General features: G+C 38.6%; 1 protein-coding gene across 1 annotated transcript; it reads left to right on the top strand.

The window, feature by feature from the left end:
• Nucleotides 1–220: 220 nt before the first annotated feature.
• Nucleotides 221–27,899, top strand: COX7A2L (cytochrome c oxidase subunit 7A2 like). Its single transcript, XM_004448019.5, has 3 exons — nt 221–374; nt 25,680–25,811; nt 27,117–27,899. Exons 1-3 carry the CDS (start codon nt 303–305, stop codon nt 27,255–27,257), a joined length of 345 nt encoding a protein of 114 aa, XP_004448076.1. The 5' UTR covers nt 221–302; the 3' UTR covers nt 27,258–27,899.

The raw sequence follows: 27,899 nt of genomic DNA, 5'->3' as shown, positions 1-27,899 counted from the left end.
TAAGACGTCTCTGCATTGCCCAAATCGAAATGTCGGGGGGGAGTCCCATATTTTCTCCAAACTCCTCTACAGCAACTTTCAGCCTTTACTAGATTCAGTTTCGACTTTTTTGATGCTGAGAGACCGGATTCTCCTTTCCTTTTAGGACTTAAAAAGGCATTTTAAAAATTAGGCGATCTTCGGGCAGCCCGCCCCCTGGCGCAGGGACCAAGGGCTGAGTTTTGCGCGACCGTGTGAAAGGCGGGGTCCTTTTTTAGGGCGGTCGCTCAGGCAGCTGCTGCGGGTAGCTGGCCGCCGGCACCATGTACTATAAGTTTAGTGGCTTCACGCAGAAGTTGGCGGGAGCTTGGGCCTCGGAAGCTTATAGTCCGCAGGTATGGATCGCGTCGCGCCCACTTTGCAGGAGAACTGGGTGCCTAGGCCCTGCGTGCCAGGGAGTAGCGGCGCCAGTGCAGGGCAAGGCTTCTAATCACGGTTCGGTTCGTCCCGCATCTCCTGGTGCCTCTACGCCGACTTGCGTCGGTCATCGAGGCTCCTCTTTCTGTAGCTGCTTCCCCGGCGGGGCAGGCTGGGCTCCCTGGGCTCGGAGATTGGACTTGACACTAGGCAGTATTCAAGGTGATCTTCAGGGTCATTGCTTATCTAAGCGGGGTGGCTCGTGGGGTTGGCGAGCCTTAGAATGTGACCCAGTAAGTTCCAAAGTTCGTCTCTGCTCCTCTCCGAGGAAGTCCGGCTTTCGGCCTCCCCGACCCTCGGTTGTCACCCTTTTCCCTCAAGCCCAGAAGGCACCCTCACTCAAGAAAGAGGTTGGAGAGAGGAAGACGGTACCTAGGGAAGGTATAGAGCCGGGAGGGTGTATGCGATCCGTATTAGGAGTCTTAAGGCGTTCTTTCACATGCCTGGGGGATCCTGGACTAGGCTGTTACAGACTTCGAGCTTACAGTTTGCCAACTGTAAAATAACCGGGCGGTAGATGCGCATTACTTGGGTGGTCTGAAAGTATTCAGATTTAACTCGGATTCTACCAGTTGGAGTTTTGGAGTTTTGATCTCCAACCTCAGGAATGTAGCGATGAGGGATTTTACAATCCCAGATATATTTAGGCTTAAATCCTGCTTCTGCATTTTTAACTGTGTGACCTTGATCAAGATAATTTATTGTAAACTCAGTTTCCTGTAGGGCACATTTAGTACGAACTAAATGAGATATGTCAAGTGATAAGCAGTCTCTGGCAGGTGGTTGGTACTGGATAAGTGGTAGCTATTTTCCAGAAGCGGAGTCCGAGATAACCTCATATTTCTCATCCTCATCGAGTACGGTGGGATGGGTAAAGGACCCTCCGTTGTTGTTGCCTCTCTCTCCTTTTCCTGTGGGACACTACGGCTTGCCCAAGAGGGAGGATGCTGAAGAATGATTTCAACCAAAGATTAGATTTGCCCTTCTCATCCTAGGTACCTCGTGTGAGGAGGGCAAGAGAAAGGACAAGTGTTTTTTGGAAGGTGGGGAAGGGGAAAAGGGTCCAGGTTTGAGCTTGTGATGACTTGTCATGTCTGGTAGCAAGCTGCTGGGTTTATGAGTATGGGGTTCGATAGATCTGGGTGTCTACAATCCATGGGTGTAGCAGAATCTCTGGTGAGATCATCCAGGGAGAGTGTATAGGGAAGGAAGGTGGGATCAAGATTAGACTGCAGAAAAATGGAGGGAGGGTTGAGGAGGAAAATTGAACAAAAGAACAGTCCAGAATTAGAAATCAGCCTGGTGAAATCAGATTGGTAAAAAATTGTAAGGAAAGAAAAATAGTTGGCAGTGTTACAATGATTTTTTTATTAACAGATAATAGGAAAATAGATTTTTCATCATAACTGCTTTTACTCCAAAGAAGGTGTATTTCTCAATGCATAGGTCTTGTGTGTTGTAGTTCAATTAGTTTTGACAAACATATGCACAGTAACCTATACCCTGTTAACACAGAAATTATCTCTCTCCCAGGAAGTTTCCTCAGACCCTTTTCCAGACAGACCCTTCCATCTTCCTATTCTGACTTCCCTCTCCAAAGATTAGTTTTGCCTTTTTTTTTTTAAGTAAAATGGTCTTTATTTGTAGACAACATGATCATGTACATAGAAAATGCCAAGGGCTCCACATAAAGGCCACTAAAACTAATAATAAATGAATTTAAGAAGGTTGAAGGATACAAGGTCAATTTATAAAAATTCGTTCTTCAGTGAATGCCTGGAAATTTTATTTTATTTCTTTTTACCACCAGAGATAGGTCCCTTATCTGTCTGCTCCTTGTTTTTGCTTGTTGTTTTTCTTTTTGCTTGTTATCTGTTTTTTTCTTTAGGAGCCATCAGGAACGGAACCTGGAACCTCCCATGTGGGAGTTGGGCCCTCAACTGCTTCAGCCATATCTGCTCCCTGCTCATCTGGTTTTGCTCATTGTCTGCTTCCTGTTTGCTCATTGTCTGTGCTTGCTGTCTTCTCATTGTTTTTGCTTGATGTCTCTTTGTTGTTTGTTTGTCTTCTTTAGGAGGCACCAGGAACTGAACCTGGGTTCACTTGTTTGTTGTAAATAGTCTTTTAATAAAGCCTTAGCATAATCTAGGTTTTGCTGCTTAGTGAAGAAAAAGTAAAATTTTGGACTAAAAACTGACATCTTAAAATTAAATTTGCTCTCTGTAATTGCCTGAGAGTGGAGTGAAGGTTACCTTGAGTTCATTTGGTGCAAAGAGGACTTTCAGATTTCTAGCATCTCTTGAATTGTGTTTCTATTGAAAATTCAAACTTCTTAGTTACTTAAGAATTTCTTAAGTGAAGAGAAGTAAAACTGCCGCCTTTATATGAATGTAGACTTAGAAGTAGATATGACAGGTGTTCCCCAGACCAGGCGTTTTGACTTTGGTAATTAGGAATATTTCAACTTTTTCTTTCTTGGAAACGGCACACTGTAAACCTTTAATATCGTGTAATATTAATAAGGTGGCATGAAATAACTTAATGCATTAAATAACCTAATATTAAAAAGCTAGATCTGTAATAATAGCATAGCTATAAACTTATAAATTAACTTGATGTCAAATCGTTGTTGGGAAGGTATTTTATATTGACTCATTGAAAAGCATTTTCCTTACCTTTCTATGTGTTATGAGTTCTCTTACGTGCAACACCATGGATGAACCTTGGGGACATTTCGAGCGAAATAAGCCAGACAGAAGAGGACAAATGTTGTATGATCTCACTGATATGAAGTAATTAGAATAAGCATATTCACAGAGTCAGAAACTAGAATACAGATTACCAGGAGCCAGTGTGGGGGTAGGGAATGGAGAGTTAGTGCTTAATGGGTACAGAGTTCCTCTTTGGGATGATGTATATGTTTTGGTATTTGATGATGGTAATGGTAGCACAACCTTGTGAATGTAATTAATGCCACTGAATTATACACTTAAAAATGGTTAAAATGGCAAACTTTTGGTATATATATGTTAGAGTAAACTTAAAAAAAATAAAAGGAAGTTGAGGCCAGTAAACATGAAAAGATATTCAATGCCATTAGTCATTACGAAAATATAAACCAAAACTACAATTCATACTTTGTAGAATACCTGTATCAAAAAGACTGACAGCAGCAAATGTTGGCGAGGATGGGGAGAAACTGGAACCCTACTACATTGTTGGTGGGACTATAAAATGGTGCAGACACTTTAGAAAACAGTTGGACAGTTTTGTACAAAATTAAACGTCAGTTAGCCTTATGACCCAACAATTACTCTCCCAGTAATGTGGTAGACTGATATTCTAACTAAAGGGAACAGTCAGAGTGAGGGAGGGGAGGAACGCTGTAAGGGAGTCATTGAGGAAGTAAGTTTGGTGATGGTGGAAGGAGGTCGGTCTTGAAGGACCTAGGGTGGTAGGATTTAATTTAGTCATAAATGAGGAATTTAGAAAGCAACTTGATGCATATAGTTGTGGTAGAGTCTTGTGCAGAGTTTGAAACAAGGGTGTGCTTCTTACCTTTAGTTTCAATTTCATGTGATTAAAGGTTTATGACTGGAGAAGCAAGTGAAGGCTTGTGGGAGAAACTGAAGAGGGAATTTTGAACATGTTGCGTATAAGGTATCAGGAGGACATGGAGGTGGTGATACCTAGCTGATGGTTAAAAATGAAGGATTTAAGTCATTGTGGATTGAGATTGTTTCCAGTCCTAAATCAGAATGAAAAGGTTGATAGATTTCTGTCATTTAAAAATGAAAACTTTGGGTGGATTATTCTCTTATTTCTTTACCCTCTTCTCTCCTCTCCAAACCCAAAAGGTAGAAGAAAAGGAAAACTTGGGGTTAGCCAACTTTGGGGAAAAAATCATGTTTACATTTCTCTTTAGAAATTGTGAGCACTAAAATAGACTAATAAATGTGATTGACTTTGAATGGTTTTTTTTTTTGTCTTGGTTTTTTCTTCATTGCAAGGTTTTTTTTTTTATTAAAATTCTTTCCTTATAGTTCTTTTAAGATTCTATTGAATGGCTTTTAATTTTGGTGATAAGGACTATATAAACAACTAATATTTGATACTAAATAGTAAAATCTGATTTCCTACTTGATCTACAAGCTACTTATTTTAATCACGGGTTTCAGTTGTTTTCTCATTGCTGTGGGATCTGCCTTTAAGTGTTTATTCACATGACTTTGGTTCTGTAATATTCAAGTCTCCATTGTAGTGAAGGTATAGGCATCCATATTTGTATATTCATCAAACATTTATCAAATGCTCTCTCTGTGCCAGTGACTTCTCTTGAGTCTTGGGAAATAGAGCAGTGAATGCAGCCAGGGTATGGTCGAGGACATGCAATTTTAGGAAGAATGGTCAAGGAAGTCACTGAGAAGGTCACTTATGGGCAAAGACCTGAAGGAGATGAGGGAGCAAACCGTGTGGATACTTGGAGAAGAGCATTCTAGGCAGAGGAACCATACCTGGTGTCTGGTTTAAGGGGTTAGTCCAATGAGTGAGAGTGTAGGGAGAGAGTGATGTAAAGGGAAGGATGCATCTCGTAGGCCCTTGAAAGTCATTATAAGAACTTTGGGTTTTACTTAGTGAGTTAGAAAGCCTTTGGGAGGATTTGAGCAGAGAGTGATATCCTCTGTTTTAATAGTCCTGGTTGCTATATTAAGAATAGATTGCAAGAGAGTAAGGGTAGAAACAGGGTACCAGATACTGTTGAAAAAATGCAGGGGCAAGATGATGGTGGCCTGGACCAGGGTATGGATTGGCGGAGATGGATAAGTGGTCAGATTGGGAAGACATTTTGAAGGCAGAGCCAAAATGATTTACAAGATATGACGAGAATTGTCAAGAGTGGTTTGAAGGCTTTTGGCCTAAGTACCTAGAAGGATGTTTTTGTCATTTACCAAAGTGGGGAATAATATATGTGAGGCTCCCAATTCTAATCTGGCACAACAACAGTTCTGGAAGAGGTGTAGATAAAGGGTTTACTCCAGATCTTTTCTTTTGAAAATAGCTTCCTGGTCAAGTCCATTCTTGAGAACCCCAGTGCTAGTGAGCTAGCTGCCTTGTAATACTGGAAACATTGACTTCTCTTAAATTGTTAGGAAATTTAATGATAGGTGAGGTGCCTCACCAACAGATTGATTCCTTTTACCTGTGGGGCCAAGATAGCTAAGTTATTGACAGTATGATAAAATAAAAATGTGGTTTGAATCCCAGCTTCCTTGTGGAATCTTTGAAGTTTTGTGTGTTTTTTTTTTTAATTTTTAATTTTGAAATAATTTCAAACTTATAAGACAGTTGCAAAAATAATACAAACTCCATGAAGAAAATTCTAACATACCCCCACCCCCAGACACCCATATCCACCAATTTTAATATTTTGCCACCTTTGATGTATCATTCTATAATATCATCTCTCTTTTTCTACCTGAACTTTTGAGTTTAAGAGCTAGAAGTGTTTGATTTATGAAGACACACGGCTTGATTGGATGGATAGAAGAGTGTATATGTTCAAATACACCTTCATACATACAGTGCCCCAAATTTTTAAGGAATAACTATTAATAATCTGATTGAAACTCATGGAAATTACTTTCTAGTATTTATGTATCTCTGAAGTCATCAACAAACTTAAAATGAAGTAGTCACTCACTTAGTAAAGTGACTTATGTTAAAGTTAAGCCAATTGCTTGCTTTTGGAGTTACAAGTGAACACTTAGCTATACTGCCTAAAAAGATCACACTTGGGAGAAGGAGTATTTTCTTTAATTGAAAATAATGAAACATGTCCAAATTGTGCATATACAGATAAGAGTATCTAGCAAATTTTTAAAAGATAACTTTATGTCTATATCTAGAATTCTTGTAATCAAGGGGTAAGCATGAGTGTGAGTAATTATCATTTAAGAATAATATATACTCATGTTATTTTTTGTTTTCTTAGATTTTTAATTTATTCCCAGCCCCCCCTTGTTGTTTATGCTCACTGTCTGCTGTCTGTGTCCATTCTCTGTGTGTGCTTGTCTTCTCTTTAGGAGGCACCAGGAACTGAACCTGGAACTGCTTATGTGGGAGAGAGGTGCTCAATTGCTTGAGCCACCTCAGCTCCCTGTTTTGTTGTGTCTCTGATTGTGTTTCCTCATTATGTCTCCTGGTTGCGTCATCTTGTTGTGTCAGCTTGCCGTGCCAGCCATTTGTGCCAGCTCACTGTCTTGCTTGTCTTTTCCAGGAGGCACTGAGAACTGAACAAGGGACCTCCCTGTGGTAGGCAGTAGCTCAGTCACTTGAGCCATATCTTCTTCCCTCATGTAATTTTTAAGGGAAAGAATTAAATGCATAGCCCTATGTGAACATCCTTAATGTGATATTCTTACACACTAAGGAATTTATTACAGCTTTATTGAGATAAAATTTACATGCCGTACTGTTCACCTAGAGTGTACAATTTGATCATTTTTAGTAAATTCACAGGGTTGAGCAACCATCATTGCAATCTAATTTTAGAACATTTTGATCATTCCCTAAGCAACCTGTTAGCAGTCACTCCCCCGTTGTACCTCCCATCCCCACCTTACTTTCCCCCAACCCCTTAGGCAAATAATCTTTTAGTTCCTACAGATTTGCTTATTCTGGATATTTCAAATGAAATCATGCACTATGTGGTCTTTTGCAACTCAGTTCTTTCACTTAGCATAATGTTCTCAAGGTTCATCCATCTGGAGAAAGTATGAGTACTTCATTCTGTTTTCCTCTTTATTAGAGAAATTGCTCGTTTTCAGAAAAGTCGTGCATAAAATAGAGTTCCCATATATCTCCCTATTAATACTTTGCATTAGTGTGGTATATTTGTTAAATTTCATGAAATAACATTTTTATAATTGTACTATTAACTATAGTCCATCATTTGCAATAGGTTTCACTGTGTTGTATAGTCCTATGTTGATTTTTAAAATTTTTATGCAGTAACATATACCACCTAAAATTTCCCCTTTTAACCACATTCACATATATGATTCAGTGCTGTTAATTATGTTGACAGTGTTGCCACCATCATTGCCATCCATTCCCAAACTTTTATGATCAACCCAAATAGAAACTCTGTACAACTCAATTATTAATTCCCCATTTCCCTACCCCCAGACTGGCCCCTAGTAACCTATATTCCAGATTCTGACTCTATGAGTTTGCTTTTCTGATTATTCCTGTCAGTGATCTTACAATTATTTGTTCTTTTTGGTCTGGTTATTTCACTCAACATGTCTTCAAGGTTCATCCATGTTGTGGTATGTATCAGAACTTCACTTCTTTTTTACAGCTGAATAATATTACATTGTATGTATAAACCACATTTTATTTATCCATTGATCAGTTGGTGGACATTTGGGTTGCTTCCATCTTTTTGCATTTGTGAATAATGCTGCTGTGAATATTGGTGTGCAAATGTCTATTTTAGTCCCTGATTTCAATTCTTTTGGGTTTGTACCTAGAGATGTGTTCGTGAGATCATATGATAATTCTATACTTTGAGTAATTGCCAAATTGTCTTCCACAGTGGCTGTACTATTTCACATTTCCACCAGCAATGAATGAATGAGTGTTGCTGTATCTCCACGTTCTCTCTAAAATGTATAGTTTTGTGTTTTTTTTTTTTAATTAAAAATTTAAAAAACCCAGCCATTCTAGTGGGTGTGAAATGGAATCTCATTGTGGTTTCGATTTGTGTTTGCTTAATAACTAATGATGTTACGCATCTTTAAATGTGCTTTTTGGTTATTTGTGTATCCTCTTTGGAGAAATGTCTGTTCAAATCTTTTGACCTTTTTTAGGTAGGGTTGCTTGTCTTTATTGTTGAGCTGTAGGATTTCTTTATATATTCTGGTTGTAAACTCTTATCAGATATGTGGTTTCCAAATACTTTCTCCCATTAGTTAAGCTGTATTTTTACTTTCATGATAAAAGTTGTTAATTTTGATGAGTTCCCATTTATTTGTTTTTTTCTTTTGTTGCTTGAGCTTTTGTTGTAATGTCTCAGAAGCCATTGCCTAACACAAGATCCTGAAGATGCTTCCTTATGTTTTCTTCTAGGAGGTTTACAGTTCTGGTTTTTATATTTAGGTCTTTGATCCATTTTGAGTTAATTTTTGTGTATGGTGTGAGATTGAGTCCCACTTCATTCTTGTGCATGTGGATATCCAGTTCTCCCAGCAACATTTGTTGAAGAGATTATTCTTTTCCAATTTAGTGGACATTCTTTTCTAATTGAATGAACTAGGCAGGCTTGTTAAAAATCAGTTGGCCGGGGGAGTGGGTGTAGTTCAGTGTTGGGTGCCTGCTTTCCCATTATAATGTTCCGGGTTCAATCCCAGTACCTCTTAAAAAGCAAAACAAAAAACAAAACCAAAAGAAAAAAAAATCAATTGGCCATAGATGTGAGTGTCTATTACTGAGCTCTCAGTTGGATTCCATTGGTCGATATCTCTATTCTTCTGCCAATACCATGCTGTTTTGACCACTGTCGCTTTGTAATACATTTTATAGTCTGGAAAAATGAATGTTCTAACTTTGTTCTTCTTTTCTTTTCATTGTGATTTTGGCTATTTGGGGCCTCTGACCCATCCAAATAAATTTGATAATTGGCTTTTCTATTTCTGCCTAGTAGGCTGTTGGAATTTTGATTGGGATTGTATTGAATCTGTAAATCACTTTGGGTAGAATTGACATCTTAACAATATTTAGTCTTCCAATCCATGAGTATGGGATATCCTTCCATTATTTAGGTCTTCTTTAATCTTGTTGCAAAGTTTTGTAATTTCTGTGTATAAGTCCTTTACATCCTTGGTTAAATTTATTCTGGATATTTGATTGTTTTATTTGTTATTGAGAATTGAATTCTTTTCTTGATTTCCTCAACTTGCTCATTATTAGTGTATGGAAACAATACTGATTTCTAAGTATTGGTCTTGTACTCTCCCACTTCGTTCAATTCACTTATTCTAATAGCTTTCTTGTAGATTTTTCAGCATTTTCTGTGTATAGGATCATGTCATCTGCAAACAGTAAGAAGTTTTACTTCTTCATTTCCAATTTCTGTGCCCTTTATTTCTTTTTCTTGCCTAATTGCTTTGGCTAGAACTTCCAGTACAATGTTGAATAATAGGAGTGACAGTAGGGATTCTTGTCTTGTTTCAGATCTTAAAGGGAAAGTTTTCAGTCTTTCACCACTGAGTATGATGTTAGCAGTGGTTTTTCCATATATGCCCTTTATCATGTTGAAGAAGTTTCCTCTTTTGCTTTTTTCTAAATGTTTTTATGAAGAAAAGATACTGGATTTTGTTAAATGCCTTTTCTGTGTCAATTGAGATGGCCATGTGGTTTTTTTCTCTTCATTCTCTTAATATGGTGTATTATATTAACTGATTTTCTTATTTTGAACTAACCTGTGTACCTGGGATACATGCCACTTGATCATGGTGTATAATTCTTTTAATGTACTGTTGGGTTCAATTTGCTAGTATTTTGTTGAGGATTTTTGCATCTGTGTTCCTAAGAGAATGTCGTCTGTAACTTTCTTTTCCTGTAGTATCTGGCTTTGGTATTAGAGTAATGTTGGGCTCATAGAATGAGTTAGGTAGTGTTCTTTCTTGTTTAATTATTTGGAAGAGTTTGAACCAGATTGGTGTTAATTCTTCTTGGAATGTTTGGCAGAATTCACCTGTGAAGCCATCTGACCCCGGACTTTTCTTTCTTGGGAGGTTTTTTAAAATTACTGATCCAGTGTCTTTACTTCTCATTGGTCTATTGATCTCTTTCTTCTAAAGTCAGTGTAGGTTGTTTCTAGAAATTTGTCCATTTCATCTAAATTATCCAATTTGTTGGCATACAGTTTTTGATAGTATCCTCTTATGATCCTTTTTATTTCTGTGGGTCAGTAGCAGTGTCACCCTTCTCAATTCTGTTTTTATTTATTTGTGTCTTGTCTCTTTTTTTCTTTGTGAGTCTAGCTAAACGTTTGCCAATTTTATTGATCTTTTCCAAGAATCGACTTTTGGTTTTGTTAATGGTCTCTCTCTTTTTTAAAATTCTCTAATTCATTTATTTCTTCTCTAATATTTGTTTTTTTTTTCTTTCCTTCTGCTTTGGGTTTAGTTTGCTCTTCTTTTTTATTTTTTATTTTTTCTAGGTGTGCATTTAGGTCTTTGGTTTTAGCTCTTTCTTCTTTTTTAATGTAAGTAATTGCTATACATTTCCCTCTCATTTCTGCCTTTGCTGCATCCCATAAGTTCTGATATGATGTATTCTCGTTTTCATTAGTCTCAATGTATTTACTGATTTCTCTTGTATTTTCTTCTTTGACCCATTGATTATTTAAGGATGTGTTGTTTAACTTCCATATATTTGTGATTTTCCACTTCTCTGCCTGTTACTGATTTCCAGCTTCATTCTGTTGTCAGAGAAGCCACAGTCTTTTTAAATTTATTGAGTCTTGTTTTCTGACACAACATGTTGTCTCTTCTGGAGAATGATCCTTATGTACTTGAGAAGAATGTGTGTCCTGCTGTTTTGGGGTGCAATTTTCTTTATGTGTTAGGTCTAGTTCATTTATCATATTATTCAAGTTCTCTGTTTTCTTACTGATATTCTTTTTAGATGTTATATCTGTTGATTAAAGTTGTATATTGAAGTTTCCAACTATTTTTTTCAAAAGATTTATTTATTTACTTATTTCTCTCCCTTCTCCATCCCCCTGGTTGTCTGTTCTCTGTGTCTATTTGCTATGTCTTCTTCTTTGTCCGCTTCTGTTGTTGTCAGTGGCATGGGAATCTGTGTTTCTTCTTGTTGCATCATCTTGTTGTGTCAGCTCTCCATGTGGGTGGCACCATTCTTGGGCAGGCTGCACTTCTTTCGCCCTGGGCGGCTCTCCTTACAGGGCGCACTCCTTGAGCATGGGGCTCTCCTACGCGTGGGACACCCCTGTGTGGCACGGCACTCCTTGCATGCATCAGCAGTGTGCACGGGCCAGCTCCACATGGGTCAAGGAGGCCCGGGGTTTGAACCACGGACCTCCCATGTGGTAGATGAACGCCCTAACCACTGGGCCAAGTCCACCGCCTCCAACTATTATTATAGAGATGTCTGTTCCTTTCAGTTTTGCCATTTTTTACCTCATGTATTTTGGGGCACTGTAGTTAGGTGCATAAATATTTATGTTTTTTATTTTTCTTGGTGGATTGACCTTTTTGTTAATATTTAGTGTCTTCTTTGTCTCTTGTAACAGCTTTTGACTTGGTCTTTTTTTCCTATATTGCTGTAGCTCATTTTCCTCTCACTTTCAACCTATTTGTGTCTTTGGGTCTAAGGCGAGTCTCTTGTATACAACATGTAGTTGGGTCATACTTTTTAATCCATTCTTACAGGTGTGTCATTTGATGAAGAAGTTTAATCCATACTGCATAGGCAGTAATAACACTGTCCTTTGGTTTCTATATGTCTTATATCTTTTTTTCCCCTCTCTTCCTTCATTGCATCTTCCTTTTTTGTATAGTTGATCCTTTTGTGATATATCTGATTGATCCCTTTCTTTTTTTTTTTTTCAGGTAGTACTGGGGATTGAACCCAGGACCTTGTACATGGGGAAGCAGGCACTCAATCACTGGAGCTACATCTGCTCTCTCCCTCTCTCTCTTTCTCTCTGTATATTTTAAAGAGTTTTATTTATTTATTTATTTCTACCTCCCTCATAGTTTGCACTCACTGTTTGCTTTCTTGTGTCTGGTATGTGCTTGTCTTCTTTTTAAGAGGTATCGGGAGCTGAACCCAGGACCTCCTATGTGGGAGGGAGGTGCCCAGTGGCTTCAGCCACTCCTCTCCCACATGTTGTGTCTCTCATTGTGTTTCCTTGTTGTGTCTCTTTGTTGTATCATCTTGTTGCGTTAGCTCACTATGCCAGCCTGCTGTATCAGCTCACTGTCTTGCTTGTCTTATTTAGGAGGCACCAGGAACTGAACCTGGGACCTCCTGTGTGGTAGATGGGCGCCTAACTGTTTGAGCCACATCTGCCTTACTTTTTTTTTTTTTTAAGATCTGTATATTTAAAAAATACTTTATTTGTGGTTATTCTGAGGTTTATGTTATAACCTATGTCTGTAGCTTTCTGCTTTGAAAAGATACCAACTGAACTTCAAAGAATACACAGGGAGTGGATGTAGCTCAAGTGGCTGAGTGCCTGCTTCCTACATAAGAGGTTCTGGTACCTCAAAAAAAAAAAAAAAAGACACAAGGCAAGCTGGGGAAAAACATTTGAAAGATTGATGACAATAAAAGACTGATTTCTTTAAAAAAAAGGGGGGGATACACATTCTTTGCTGCCATATCCTTCCATTTCCTATCTTTATGTTGTTTTTGTCCCATATTACCTATATATTACCTATATATTTTGTGTGTCCATTATTAGGAAATATGACCATTCATTTGTATTTTAACTCATAGGAATTAAAGACTAGAATTACATATTGAGGAATTGAGGATAAAGTACTACTAGGTTTTGCGTTTACCCATTTAATTACCTTTTATTGAAGATTGTCACTTCTTCACATTGCTCTAAGCTACTCTCTCATCTTTTCCTTTCAAGGTGAATGAATCCTGCTAGCAATTCTTGTAATTTCTGTTGTTTCTTTTTAAACTTTCTAAATATTTTTGGTCACATTGTCTTTTTAATATCCTTAATATCAATCATTAGTTTCTTTCTACCCATATTTTCCTTCATTTCCTTGAATTGATTTAGGAGATTTGTTTGATCTTCTTTGATTAGTTGTTCCAAAGTCTGTGTCTCCTCTGAAATTTTTATTTGTTCCATTGACTGAGCCATATCTTCCTATTTCTTAGAGTGTGTCTTGTAATTTTTTGCTGATGTCTGTGTCTTGTAATTTTTTGCTGATGTCTAGGCATCTGATTATTTTGATGTGTTAACTCTGAAAGTCAGTTCCTTCTTGCCTAGAGTTTTATTGTAGATTGGCTGTGTATTAAGGCTCCTCTTTGACACTTAGTACAACTTACATTGAATCTTTTGAGTGACTTGTGTTTAACAGTTTAGAATTTCTAATGTCTTTTGCACCTGATTCTTGTCTTGGATATGAGGTACAACTTTTAAGATTTCCCGTTTATGTGCAGTTGTTTCCCCTCCAGGAGAAAACTTCCTTTCCTCTGTTTCTTCTCCAGGCATCCTGATCTCTTCTGTTTGTTTTTACCCAGAATTTTCTCCCCAGCTCCTATGGTTGTTTAACTTCTGTCCCTCACTCAGTGACCCCTTTTTATTCCGTTTCCATTTCTGGGACTGGTCCTGCCTTATAGCAGTTCAGTTCCCCCCAACCCCTTTCTTTCTTTCTTTTTTCTTTTTTTTTTTTTTTGGTGAGGCTTTTCTGCTTCTGGTTATTTCCATGTTATGTGCCCCACCCCAGAGAACCAGATTGGGTCTATACAAAAAGGTGCTCCAGCAATCAGATTCTGGGCTGAGTGTGTGTACCTCTTCCCAACAGTTCTGTGGTGTCTTTTATTTCCTGTGGGCTTTTTTGTATGTACCTACTAGTTCAGCAGCTTGTGTTTTGCCCAGTCTCTGTGGAGTTGAATTTTTGTACCTAGATATTCGTGGGGTTCTAAATTGCTGCTGTGAGTGGCTTTTGTCTTGCTTCTGCGGCAGGAGGTCCCCAGGCCTTGCTGCCTGTGTGTGACTCTAAAGCTGTGCAGGACTAGCAGCAGAATTGCTGGGTCATAAAATAATTCTGTGTTTAACTTTTTGAGGAAGTGACAGCCTCTTTCATACTATGGGCAGCTGGACCATTTTACATTCCCTCTAGCAATGCACAGGGGTTCCAATTTCTCCACTTCCTCGCCATTAACTTCTTTTTCTCTTAATTTGGTTATAGCCATCATAGTAGGCATGATCTAGATTTGCATTTCCTTGATGACTAATGCTGTAGAGCATCTTTTTACATGCTTATTGGCCATTTGTATGTCCTTTGGAGAATTGTCTGTTCAGGTGCTTTGCCTGTTTTTAAGTTGGGTGTCTTTTTGTTGTTGGGCTGTAGGAGATCTTCAGATATTCTGGATATTAAGCCCTTTTCAGATATATGCTTTCCAAATATTTTCTCACATTCTGTGGGTTATCTTTTTACTCTCTTGATAATGTCCTTTGCAAAATAGTTTTAAATTTTTTAAAAAAGATTTTTAATTTATTTTTTCGCTTCCCCTCCCCTTCCCTCTCCCCCACCCCACTATTTTTGCAGTCTGTGTCCCTTCCCTGTGTGATCTTCCATATCTGTTTCTCTCTTTTTTCTTCTCTTTTTGTCTTTCTCCTCTAGGATTCACTGGGATTCAATCCTAGGGACCTCTGATGTGGAGAGATGTTCCCTGTCAGTGGAGCCACCCCCGTTCCTGATTTCTGCTGCACTTCACCTTTACTCTCCCTTGGTCTCTCTTTTGTTGAATCATCATCTTGCTGTGTGACTCACTTGCATGGACACTGGCTCATCGTGTGGGCAGTGGCTCACCACGCAGGCACTCAACACCATGCTGGCAGTCATGTGTGCACTTGGCTCGCTGTGCGGGCATTATGTGGGCACTCAGCTCACCGTGTGGCTACTTGGCTCACTGCATGGGCACTGGCTCGCTGTGCAGGCACGCTTTCTCTTCTTTTTCACCAGGAGGCCTCAGGGATCAAACCTGCGTCCTCCCATATGGTAGGTAGAGGCCTTATCACTAGAGCCACATCTGCTTCCCTAGTTTTAAGTTTTGGTGCAGTCCAATCTATATTTTCTTTGCTGCCTGTGGTTTTGGTGTTATATTTACGAATCCATTTCCACATCCAAGGTCATGCAGATTTGCACTTATGTTTTCTTCTAAGGGTTTTATAGCTAAAACTTTTAAAAACCTTTAGGTCTTTGACTCATTTTCAGCAAATTTTTGTATGTAATGTGAGGTAAGGGTCCAACTTGATTCTTCTGCATGTGGATATACAGTTTTCCCAGCACTGTTTTTGAAGAAACTGTTTTTCTCCCATTGAAAGTTCTTGGCATCCCTGTCAAAAATCAATTAACATAAAATCATATTGTTTTGATCTTATATTCTGTTAATATGGAATATTAATTGATTTTCACCTGTTAAATCAACATCAAATTCCTGGGATAAGTCCCATTTCCAGTGTATATAATCCTTTTTATATATTGCTAAATTCAGTTTACTAGTATTTGTTGAGACTTTTTGCATCTATATTCATAAGGAGTATTGGTCTGTAGTTTTCTTATGATGTTTTTATCTGGTTTTGGAATTGGGGTAGTACTGGCACCAAGGACTTTTAATAAAACTGGTATCTTTTAAGTCAAAATGAAGGTTTAAAGTATACAAATAGATGAAAATTAGTACTTACAAGTAATCATTTGCTAACCAGAATTTTAGGTTTACTGACCCAGTGACTATAAATCATTGCATTTAGTTAGGCAAACTGCACTTGATTTTCAAATATAACGCTTCCCATTTTTTAAATATTTGAGGTTCTGGGTGGGATCTAAAGTTATTTATAAAGTTATTTACAAGTTTACATGTGAACTTGAACCATTACAAGTGAGAGAAAGTTTGTCATCTCTGAACTATTGGTAAAAATATAGTCTCCTTAATTTTTCCAAGACCCCAATTAATCTTCCTTCCCCTTCCTGTTTTTCTGAAGCCAGTTTCTCAAAAGACACTTAATCTTTATACCACCTCCATACCTCAGAAAAACCAGGATTTCAGGTCTGTACCAGCTCACACGAAATTCTCCAAGCATCTTATACAGCAATTACTCAGATCTTGGCTGGACGCAGTTCTATTTCCAAATACACTCAGTATTTAAGGAGGGACCTTTTGCCCTTAGTCATTTTATAGGCCGGTAAATGGAGGTGAGGCACTCAGAATTAGAGAAATCAGTAGACTTGAGGGAGTGGCAGGGAACATGAAAGCTGAAAGAAAGTAATTCCCAGAATTGAAACATTATCTAGAAAATACTAAATGTAAAATACAGGATGGAAAGGGGAGTGGACAGACTGAGTGTGGGGTGACGTCAAAGAAGACCCCAGTGATTGTGGTCTACGGTGATAGTGACAGCTTTGACAAAGAAGCAGGCTGGGGAAATGAGTCTGGCGAGTGGGTAGGTAAAGATTTTAATTTAGTTCTTGACCTGGCGTCCCAGAACCCTAGACCAGGAGCTGTATAAATGATTAATTTTGATGGTGACTGCATCCTTGGGGCTAGCCAGCTATGAAGCTAAAATATTGTTTCAACTTCTAACTAGATGCTCTTGGCTGCCATTTCTAAGCCTTAGAAATGCTCCTTCTGTTCAAAAGGGTGAGTCAAGGATATATTAGCACCAGCTGAGACTTTATTCTTGACGTAATTAAGAGAAAACTGATAATTGGAAGAAATAACTTTTTCCCTTTGTAATTTGATAGTACTTAATATGGCTCTTTGGGTACTCCTGAGGTCATTTCACAAGGTGTACCAGTGTCTTTGAACTCCTTCATCCTGACTCTTCTTCTGGCTCTACCTTATTATAACCTCAGTTCTGAATTGAGCTAGCAAAGCAATTTGCAAAACACTGTAGTAGACACAGTGAGTGATACAAAGAAATTTGAGACATGCTTCCTGATCCAAGTAGTTTTTAATCCAGTTAGATACTACATTCAATTAGGAAACATTTCGTAGCAGTAGGTTAGTGTTACATAAACAGGCACTAAAGCTTATCAACAGGGAAATGACTGAACCTGAGTGGTCAGAGAAAGCTTCCCAGAGACCTTGAAGGAGATTTGGATTCTAAAGTGGCAGTGAAGAGTGAGGAGATCATATCAAACAGGAGGAGTGGATTGAGCAAATGGGGGAAACAATGAGTATAGCATACTGGCTGGACAAGCATGTTCCTAAAGACTTCTTGATGCTTAAGCTGTGGAATTCAGACTCACTAGCCTGGCCTTTAAAGCCCATTAAGAATCTTTCCTTCACCCCTCCAGCTGAAGGGTCAGGTGGTTCTTTGAATACATTCCAGTCTTTTTTTGTAGTTTCTTGTCTTCTCCTCTCCCACTATTCCTGTCCCACCTATCCCTGCCACATTTGATGTGAAGTTCAAGACCACTCAACATCCTCAGTGATTACTCCCTGCACTGAAAACTTCATTATCCTTATTACTTGCATAACTCATTATTTTGAGCAGTTTTTTACTTTATGAATTGTCTCCCCAGTTAGAATACAAACTCCTATCTCCTTTGCTGATGTCTTTTCTTTTCTGGATCCCTCATTGTTAGTATATCTCAGAGAAATAAAGAGAGAACCTTCCATGGAATCACAGCCCTCTCTGCTGTGATACAGTGAAAAGCATAAAGGCTGGCTGAGCTGTGTCCTGGGTCTGCCACTAACTAGTGGTTGTTGACTGGTCGGGTATTTTGACATCCCAATGTTTTAAAGTCCTTATTTGTAAAATAAGAGGATGGAATTGGGCTTTTCTTTTCTTCCCCTACTTTTGACTTTACATTTTTATTGGTATAAAAGCCACATTGTTCATTTAAAATTTATTACAAGTAAAAGATAAAAAAGAAATGGGGATAAAGTTACAAAACCCACCGCTAAGAGAATGCATTTTATATAATGTTTGCATTTTTTTTTAATTGTCAAAATATACATACAGCATAACTCTTCCAATCCCGTCCCCTGCCAACCATACCATTCATTTGGATTAATCACATTAACAGTGTTGCAGTACCCTTACCACTTTCCACTAGAACTCTCTTTACCACAAATAAAAATCCCTCACTCATTTTGCATTAACTCCCCATTGCCCCTGTCCCCCACACCTGGTATAGCCTCTACTCTATTTTCTGTCTCTGAGTTCACTTAGTCTTTGATATTTTCTTTGTGGTTACCATGGGGCTAAATTTTTTTTTTAAATAGTAAAAGTTGTGAATTTATAAAACAAACATACATATTGTCAGACAAAACTTCCGTACATCACCGCACTACCAAAACCTCACACTGTTGTGAAACATTTGTTACAAACTATGAAACAACATCATCAAAAATTTTACTATCGGGAAACGGACTTTGGCGCAGTGGTTAGGGCGTCCGTCTACCATATGGGAGGTCCGCGGTTCAAGCCCCGGGCCTCCTTGACCCGTGTGGAGCTGGCCATGCGCAGTGCTGATGTGCGCAAGGAGTGCCCTGCCACGCAAGGGTGTCCCCCGCGTGGGGGAGCCCCACGCGCAAGGAGTGCGCCGGTGAGGAAAAGCCGCCCAGCGTGAATGGCGCCGCCCACACTTCCCGTGCGGCTGACGACAACAGAAGCGGACAAAGAAACAAGACGCAGCAAATAGACACCAAGAACAGACAACCAGGGGAGGGGGGGGAATTAAATAAATAAAAAAAAAAAAAAAAAAAATTTTACTATCAACTATACCCCATATCTTATATTTGGTGTATTATTAACACCCTGTGTTAGTATTGTATATTTGTTATTGTTCATGAGAGAACATTCTCATATTTGTTCTGTTAACCACAATCCACCTCCCACTATTGGGTTTGTTGTGTTGTACAGTCCATTCAAAGTATACCCAGTGGCTCTCATTTTCATCACAGAGTTGTGCTTTCATCACCTCAAGTCATTTTTAGAACGTTTTCATTACTCCAAAAGGAAAAATCCTGTACCCTCATGCCCCTCTTGTTGTCTCCTGCAAAATATTACAGTATTACTGTTAAGCATTGTCCATAAGTTAAATTAGTTGTAATTTTCCTGTTTATCACCTAAATCTTAGCACTTTGTAGAAGAGCGTTCATATATTTTTACTGTTACCTATAATCTTCATCTACCACTGAAATCACTGTTGTACATTCCCCAGATTATTGTCTAGTTTCCTTTCAATTGACATTTATGACCACAGAGTACCCTTTTTAGCTGCAATCACATTTGTAAATCAGCTGTGTTAATTATCACTATAATGTGTTAGTGTCAACTCTATTAATTTCCACACTTTAATGATTAACCTTATTAATAATTCTACATACAGGATAGCAGATGTAGCCCAGTGGTTGAGTGCCTGCTTCCTATGTACAGGGTCCTGGGTTTAATGCCTGATACCTCCTTAGGGGAAAAAAAAGTCTTGATCACATACCTTAAGCCTCAGCTTCCATTCTGAACCCATAGTCTGTTTCCTAATAACCTATATTCTAGAGTTTACCTCAGTGATTTTACTCATCATATTTAGTTCGTATTAGTGATACCATACAGTATTTGTCCTCTTGTGTCTGGCTTATTTCACTCAACATGTTATCCTCCAGGTTCATTCATGTTGTTATAAACATCCTGATTTCATTTCTTCTTCCAGCTGAATAGTATTCCATTGTATGTATATAACACATTTTGTTTATTCATTGGTTGATGGACACTTGGACTGGTTCCATATTTTAGCAATTGTGAATAATGCTACTATGAACATCAGTGTACAGGTGTCTGTTCACGTCCTTGCTTTCTGTTCTTCCGAATATATTCCTAGTAGTGGTATTGCTGGATCATTTAGCTTCTTGAGGTACTGCCAAACTGTCTTCCACAGAGGCTACATCGTTTTACATTTCCTTCAATAGTGAAGAAGTATTCCTGTTTCTCCACATCCTTTGCAGCACTTGTAGTTTTCTACCTTTTTAATAACGGCCATTTTGTAAGGTGTGAAATGATATCTCATTGTAGTTTTGATCTGCATTTCCTTAATAGCCAGTGATTATTGGAGAACAAAAATGTTTAATTTTGAGGAGGTCTCATTTGTCTATTTTTTCTTTCATTGCTTGTGCTTTGGGCGTAGTGTTTAAGAAACTACTGCCTACCACAAGATCTTGAAAATGTTTTCATCTATTTTTGTTAATTTTTGTATAAGGTGTGAGATAGGGGTCCTCTATCTTTCCTTTGGATATGGATATCCAGTTTTCCCAACACCATTTGTTGAGTAGACTGTTCTGCCTCAGCTAGGTAGGCTTGACAGCCTTGTCAAAAATCACTTGACCATAGATGTGAGAGTCTATTTCTGAGTTCTCTTATTTGGCTCCATTGGTCAGTCTATCTCTATGCCAATCCCATGCTGTTTTTACCACTGTAACGAAGTAATATGCTTTAAAGTCAGGAAGTGAGAGTCCTCCAACTTCATTCTTCTATTTTAAGACATTTTTGGCTATTTTGGGCTCCTTGCGGCTTAAATTTACCATCCTAAACTGATAACAATCTCATTTGCTTTGATACCAATTTAACAGCTTCAATAACATACATAAATTGTACCTATACCTGTCTCCCCATCATTATGTAGTTCTTGTCACAAATTACATATTTATGCATTGACTCTAAAGCCTTTGATTTATTAATGCATTTTTTGTTTGTTTGTTTGCATTTGGCTTTTAGATCCTCTAGGAAGTAAAAAGTAGAGTTACAAATCAAAATCACAGTATCTGGTATTTATACTTCCTATGCCATTGTCTATACCAGAGATCTTTATTTCTTGATGTGGTTTCAGTTAATTGTCCTTTCCTTTCAGCCTGCAGAACTCCGTTTAGCATTTCTTAGGACTTATCTAGTGGTGAAGAAGTGCCTCAGCTTTATTTATCTGGGAATGTCTTAATTCCTCCCTAATTTTTGAAAGACAGGTTTAGTTTTGCTCCGTACAGATTCACAGAATCTGCAGTCTGCAGTATTTTGCTTTTCAGCACTTCAAATATGTTCTCCCCCTGTCTTTGTGCCTCCATGGCTGCTGATAAGAAATCAGTCCTCGTCTTATTGAGGCACCCTTGAATGTGACATGTTGCTTCTCTCTTGTGGCCTTCAGAATTCTCTCTTTACCTTTAGCATTTGACAGTTTGATTGTAACATGGCGTACTGTGCATCTTTTGGGTTTATCCTGTTTGGAATTTGTTGATCATCTTGGATGTCTATATTCATGTCTTTTATTAAATTTGGGAAGTTTTCAGCTATTATTTGTTGAATATTTTTCTCTGCCTCTATTTCTTCTTCTGGGACTCTCTCACTGCTTATATTGGTATCTCAGTGGTTCCACAGGTTTCTCAGGCTCTGTGCATTTTTCTTCATTCTTTTCCTCTTTCTGCTTCTCAGACTGGCTGATTGATTTATCTTATCTTTAAGTTCATGGATTCTTTCTTCTGTCAGTGCCAATCTGCTGTCGAATCTCTCTGGGAATTTTAAATTTTTATTACTATGGACTTTAGGTCTGTTTCATTCCTTTTCATGTTCATCTGTTGGTTTCCTGATTTCCTTTAGTTCTTTGTCCATGTTTTCCTTTGGCTTTTTGAGCTTATTTAGGACATATTTTTAAAGTCTTTGTGTGCTGGAATGTCCCAGGTCTGATCCTTATCATTGATGGTTTGTATGGTTATTTCTCCTTTGCCTGGGCTATTCCTTTTTGGTGTTTTTTTTTTTTTTTTTTGGTATGTTTTGCAATCTTTTGTCTTAACCTGTACATTTGATATTTAGTATTATTGCTGGGATTTCAGAGGAGCTAATAACAACAACAAAATCTGTGTAGGGCCCTTCTTCGGGGCTTAGCTATACAATGACTTTGGAGAATAGTTCCAGTCCAATGTGTAGGGGCCTCCATGATCTTTTCTGAGCATGCCTATTCTTTGGCATGGATATGTGGCCCTAGAAATTCCCTGGTTTACATGGATCTGAATATTCCCTCTTCCCTAGGAAACAGTTTCCTCAAGGTCCCAGGCACTAAACTTTATGTCCTCTAACCAGCAATCTTTTGCTCCAAGTAGCAGGTTTTGTAAGAGAGCTTGGGATTTGCCTTCTGTATGTAGGGCATATTCAGGCTGCTACCAGATTGAGTGGGCCAGACCTGTTCCCAGCATGTACACAAGGGTTACTCTGCTCCCTCCCAAATCCAGGACCAGGGATCCACACTGGAAGTAGGGCAGACTTCTGCCAAGCCTGTGAGTGGATGGGGGAGGTACCAACTAGCGCACCATAAGATCCTACAGCTTTTAAGTGGCTTTTTTCTTGATTTGGGGCTTGTCCTGTTAACTGCAATCCTTTAACTGGTTTCTGATACTTTTAGAAAGGTGTTTCTGTCAGTTCTTGCTGGCTATTCAGAACTTCCATAGGGGGATAGACCCCTGAAACATCTCAATCTCCTTTCTTGATCAGATATAATAATCTGAGGTTTGGGAAGTGGACGTGGCTCAACTGATAGAGTGTCCGCCTACCTTATGGAAGGGTCCAGGGTTTGATCTCCAAGGCCTTCTAACCTGTGTGGTGAGCTGGCCCATGCGCAGAGCTGCCACAGGCAAGGAGTGCTGTGCCACGCAGGGGCGCGCCCATGTAGGGGTGCCCCACACGCAAGGAGAGCCGCTCCATGTGAGAAAAGCACAGTCCGCCCAGGAATCGCACCGCACACACGGAGAGCTGACGTAGCAAGATGATGCAACAAAAAAGAGATGCAGTTTCCTGGTGCTCCGGAGGGAACAAGCAGACATAGAAGAACACACAGCGAATGGACACAGAGAGCAGACAATGGGGGGGCGGAGGAGGGAAGAGGAGAGAAATAAATAAAATAAATCTTAAAAAAAAAAAATCTGAGGTTTAATAATCTGATTTTATTAGGTATAATAATCTGAACTTTTTTTTAATTTAGAAATTCAGTTTATTTTAGTTGCTTTTAAAAATCAAAGTTAACATCATTATAGCAAGGTTCACAAAACATTTCTTTTTCTTTTTTTTTTGTCTTTATTTTTTTAACATTACATGAAAAAAATATGAGGTTCCCATTTACCCCCCACCCCCCCTGAACTTTAACATGGCCCCAGTAATGCCTCATTTGCAGGATTGTTGTGAAGAGTAATGTTAATGACAGTTATGAAAATTGTGTAGGAACCTAAAAAACATGTTTGATATAATTTAACAAAGCAAAATAGTAGAATTTTACACTGTGACTACAGAGATATTAAAATATGTATATGAAAAAAGACTGGAGGAGAGTTACAGTTTGTAATAATTGGAATAAAATAATGGATTTATAGGTAGCTCCCGCCCCCCACCATGACTCCCTCCTCTGTTTGCCTTTTTTGTTGTTGTTGTTCATTGTCTGTTTGTTTTTTCTTTTGGAGGTACTGGGAACCAACCCAGGACGTCTCATGTGGGAGATGGGCTCTCAACTGCTGGGGCCACATCTACTCCCTATAAGTAGCTTCTAAAATTCTGTATTCTAGGTTTTTACAGTATTATAAATGGAAATATGGAAATATTTAAAAGTGTTAAAGTGGTTGATGTTCCTGTTTTCAAATGATAGTGTTTAAAAACTTTGCAGTTTTGAATCACTTGATGGGTGAACAAACACAAAACAGGTGTAATCCCTTCTAAAAATGCTCTCACACTAGTCCTGTCAAAACATGAATTTAATTTCAAGCCATTTTTGGATATGCTTGGTAGGAATGGTTTTTAGATTTTTGCATTCAAGGGGAAATGATTCTTAGGAGAAAACACAGTGAGCTCACAAAATGATTGGTGGTAGCTAAAACTCTCCAATACAAGTAAAGATACTTTTTAGCCTTGTTAATAACTCTGGGATCTCTAACTCCTCCTGAGCCTCTTGAGTATGTTATGTACCAAATGCAGACCAGCAGCTTGCTGACCAAACTTTCTCTTTAACTGGGTTGTTACTTTTATGTAATAGTTGATTGGGGATGAGGGGTGGTGGTGGTAAAATACTTAAAAACTGGGGCTCTGGGCTTAAGAGAGGCTTGAGTTTCAAAACTTGGCTCTGTCTTTAAGGCAAGTTTCTTACCCTTTCTGATCCTGTTCTCTGTAAAACGGGAGTAGTAGCATCATCTTGGGGGTTGCTGACAGAATTAGATAATGCATGTGAAATGCTTAATACCATGCTGGGATTCTAACAAGGCTCCGTAGAAATTGGCTGCTGTTCTTCAGTATTAATATCACTAACAGCTGAGAGATTAAAGACGCATTGGTCTGATGACTACATTGAGTCAAGTGAGGGGTTTCCATTTTCGTCTTTAAAATCAAGAGACTAGGCCTGGACTCTCCAACTTTAAAGTTTTTTTCCTAGTTAGAATTTTAAAAATAAAAGAATGATTTCATTGTTTAGTACCTCTTAGCTCCTTGTAGTTTGGGCTAACCACCAATATGTCTGTCACTGTAAGTTTACTCCTTCAGATAGAAAACCAGAGTTCCACTTGGGCTATTTTTATGCCTTTGTTTTGTCCCTTTTTTATCCATTTCGCTGAGGGGACTGCAGAAACCTGTTTTAATCGCAAATTTCATTCAGTTTATATTTATTTGGCATTATGTGCCAGACACTTGTCTTAGGCACACATCTTTTATATCAAATAGTCCTTTCAGTGGAGGTGTTGTCATCCACATTTCACAGATTACTATAAATTTTTTAACTTGTAGATGTATTAATGCTGGAATGTTCTGTTACCTTACTACTATTTTGTTTTGATTTTTGGTCCCCAAAGACAAGTTTCTTATAATTACAGGTTTTCCAGATTGAGATTTTTTTTACTGTATGTCTGAATCTCTAATCAGAAGTTTATACTGATGATAAATATTTTATTGGCTTGGTAATGTAGATACAATGGATATTCTTGGTTGCTCATATTAGGGCCTCTGATATTGTTTGCTTTCTCTCCCCTTTGTCTTAATGGCAGGGTTTGATAGGATTTGCTTTCAAAAGTGAACCAGGCAACAGCATATGTGACTCACACAGTTGAGTGCCTGCCTCCCACATGGGAGGTCCTGGGTTTGGTTCTGGTGCCTCCTGAGAAAACAAAAACAAACAACAAGCAAAACAAATGATAGAACCAACTCAGGGAAGTTGATGTGGCTCAGTGATTGAGCACTGGCTTCCCATATCAGAGGTCCTGAGTTCAATCCCCCAATCTCCTGCCCCTGGTACCTCAAAAAAAAGAACCAGGTGTTCTGTTGCACAGTTTAGGACCACCTAAAGACCATGTAATGCGGAGTTGGAGAGGCTTTCCTTCCCTCTCATGTGGTAGAACAGCTGCCTCCACTATTCCAGACAGCCTTCTCCTTGGAAGGTTTGTTCAGATGCCCAGACAGACTTTCAACTTGACATTTTCCTTTCTTCTTACAGGGATTAAAGCCTGTGGTTGCTGCAGAAGCACCGCCTATCATATTTGCTACACCAACTAAACTGACCTCCGATTCTACTGCATATGATTATGCTGGGAAAAACAAAGTTCCAGAACTGCAGAAATTTTTCCAGGTGAGGGAAGACACTCTGAAGCATGGAAGCCCATGAAGTGAATGGGATTTAAAATTCCTTATGAAACTGAGTCTTAATCTAGCTCATTTACCTTCCTCCTTCTTTTTCCTTAATTAGAATTATCTTGATTTTAGTTTGACCCTTAATATAGTAGAATTTTATGTAAGTAGAAAGTGATAAAAGAGGAGAGTGGTTAATTTCCTCATCAGTCTGTGACGATATGCAGATTTTCAAATTGCATCTACAGCTCTGGAGGGAACAACACTGTGGATGACACTGAATAATCCAGAAGACACACACACACACACACATATATATATGTATATGTGTGTGTGTGTGTGTGTATTTATATATATTTGGCTTTGTGATACACATTGTGGCTTTGGTAAAAAGTTTTTTCCTAATTGTTTTTGCTTGCTTAATATTAAAATTCATCTAGCTGTTGCTGTGTGCAGAGGAGACCCTCTTGGGTTTGCTGATCAACAGAGAGCAGCTAGAATTGGAATTTTAAATTATTAAAACTAATCTACATACAATTCATTCAAAGGCTAGTGCCCTGAGTATATCTCAGGTGGCATGGGGGTGGCGGTGTCTGTTATTGCTATTGCTAGGAGGCAGCTCCCCTCTTCCAAAAGGTCCAGATTGAGTTCTGCCTTGGGGATAGAGCACTTTGTTTTTATCAGTTTAATCCTTTTTTATTTGGTAAGTAAGACTTGAGGGACGGCATTTGGGATCTTGGGATGAGGTGGGAAGGGATTTTGGAGACTGTGCGAAGTATGGATTGAACATTTTATGGAGTCTTATATTAAGCAAGAGTTTAACAGCTTAATAGAAAGAAGGCAGTCGAATACAAAATGGGCTTGAATCTTTTAATTGACCTGATGTGAGCATACATTGTCTACTTAGGAACAGATGTCAAACTAAATGTAAAGCATTTCTTGTGCCCGAGTCCTTTGTTTAGCTGCCAGTTACCTTTGCCTTCAAAAAATTCACCAGTGCTCCTTTCCTATTTAAGCAATATATGGTAAATTCCTTAGAATTTTGCAATTTGTTGCATCCGTGTTTCTTGAGCCTGCATTTTGGAGTGGCTTTGGGCTTACAAGCTTTAGCTACATTTATAGGAAAATATACCAGCACTTCAGTTAGCATTCTGATGGATTAGGGCTTTTTACACTGTGGTGTGTTGATAGATAAGTTACACAATAGAGAAATTTGTTTTTTACTAGTTGGAAATTGTAAAAATCTTTTTCTTGGAAATAGCGCCTGCTCTCATCAACCTTGCCCTTGTTAATTCTTGTCTTTAAGAAATCTGATGGTGTGCCCATCCACCTGAAACGAGGCCTGCCTGACCAAATGCTTTACCGGACCACCATGGTGCTGACGTTGGGAGGGACCATCTACTGCCTGATCGCCCTCTACATGGCTTCACAGCCCAGAAACAAATGAGTTAGGCTGCAGAGGATTGGTTTGCTTCTTGGCATAAACCCTTTGAATTTTCATTTTTTATTGTTTCTGGTAAATGTTTTGGTTTATGAAATGCATATGGCCTGTCAGAGCTCATTCTATAGTTCAAACTGTTGTTTAAACAAATGATCCTCTCCTCATTTGGGCTCCTGATTTCCCTGGTTCCAGATGAGCACAGGCTTATTAACATCATTCCATGCTGAGGACCATAAGGATTTGTGGTTGCATTTTTGAACATGGGGTAGAGAAGCCTTTCTGGATTTGGATATGACTGTGGAAGAAAGACAAAAGCCAAGGCCAGGCACATGCAATGTGGGGTGTGAGTTTGTAGTCAGCTTGGGGATTTTTCCATCTTGCAGTAAAATGTTAACAGTAACTCTCTGCAGCCTGCCTCTATTCAATCATTGGACAGTTTGTTTCAAAGGGTTAGTGAATTTTCAGGTGTAATTGTTATGTATTTATTCCACCATGGGAACAGAGGACACCTGTTTATTGTTGCACTTTAGACCAGTGTCTTGTTTTATTAATGCAACTTGTGCCACAAATTCTCCTTTAACTATTAAAAATGTTATGGCTTTAAATTATAATTTATTTTGACTGTGGAATAAATATATGAATGAAAAA

This window comes from Dasypus novemcinctus, chromosome 17 (genome assembly GCF_030445035.2).
Source record: "Dasypus novemcinctus isolate mDasNov1 chromosome 17, mDasNov1.1.hap2, whole genome shotgun sequence".
Lineage (NCBI taxonomy): Eukaryota > Metazoa > Chordata > Mammalia > Cingulata > Dasypodidae > Dasypus > Dasypus novemcinctus.
Note: the sequence above shows the minus strand (reverse complement) of the source record. Positions and strands in the feature narration are given on the sequence as shown.

What these genes read in the sequence shown, in the direction of transcription:
- COX7A2L (XM_004448019.5), top strand. Translation starts at nt 303, where the DNA reads ATGTACTATAAGTTTAGTGGCTTCACGCAGAAGTTGGCGGGAGCTTGG. An exon ending in CGGAAGCTTATAGTCCGCAG is followed by an intron (nt 375 to 25,679) that starts GTATGGATCGCG and finishes TTCTTCTTACAG; the next exon opens with GGATTAAAGCCTGTGGTTGC. An exon ending in AACTGCAGAAATTTTTCCAG is followed by an intron (nt 25,812 to 27,116) that starts GTGAGGGAAGAC and finishes CTTGTCTTTAAG; the next exon opens with AAATCTGATGGTGTGCCCAT.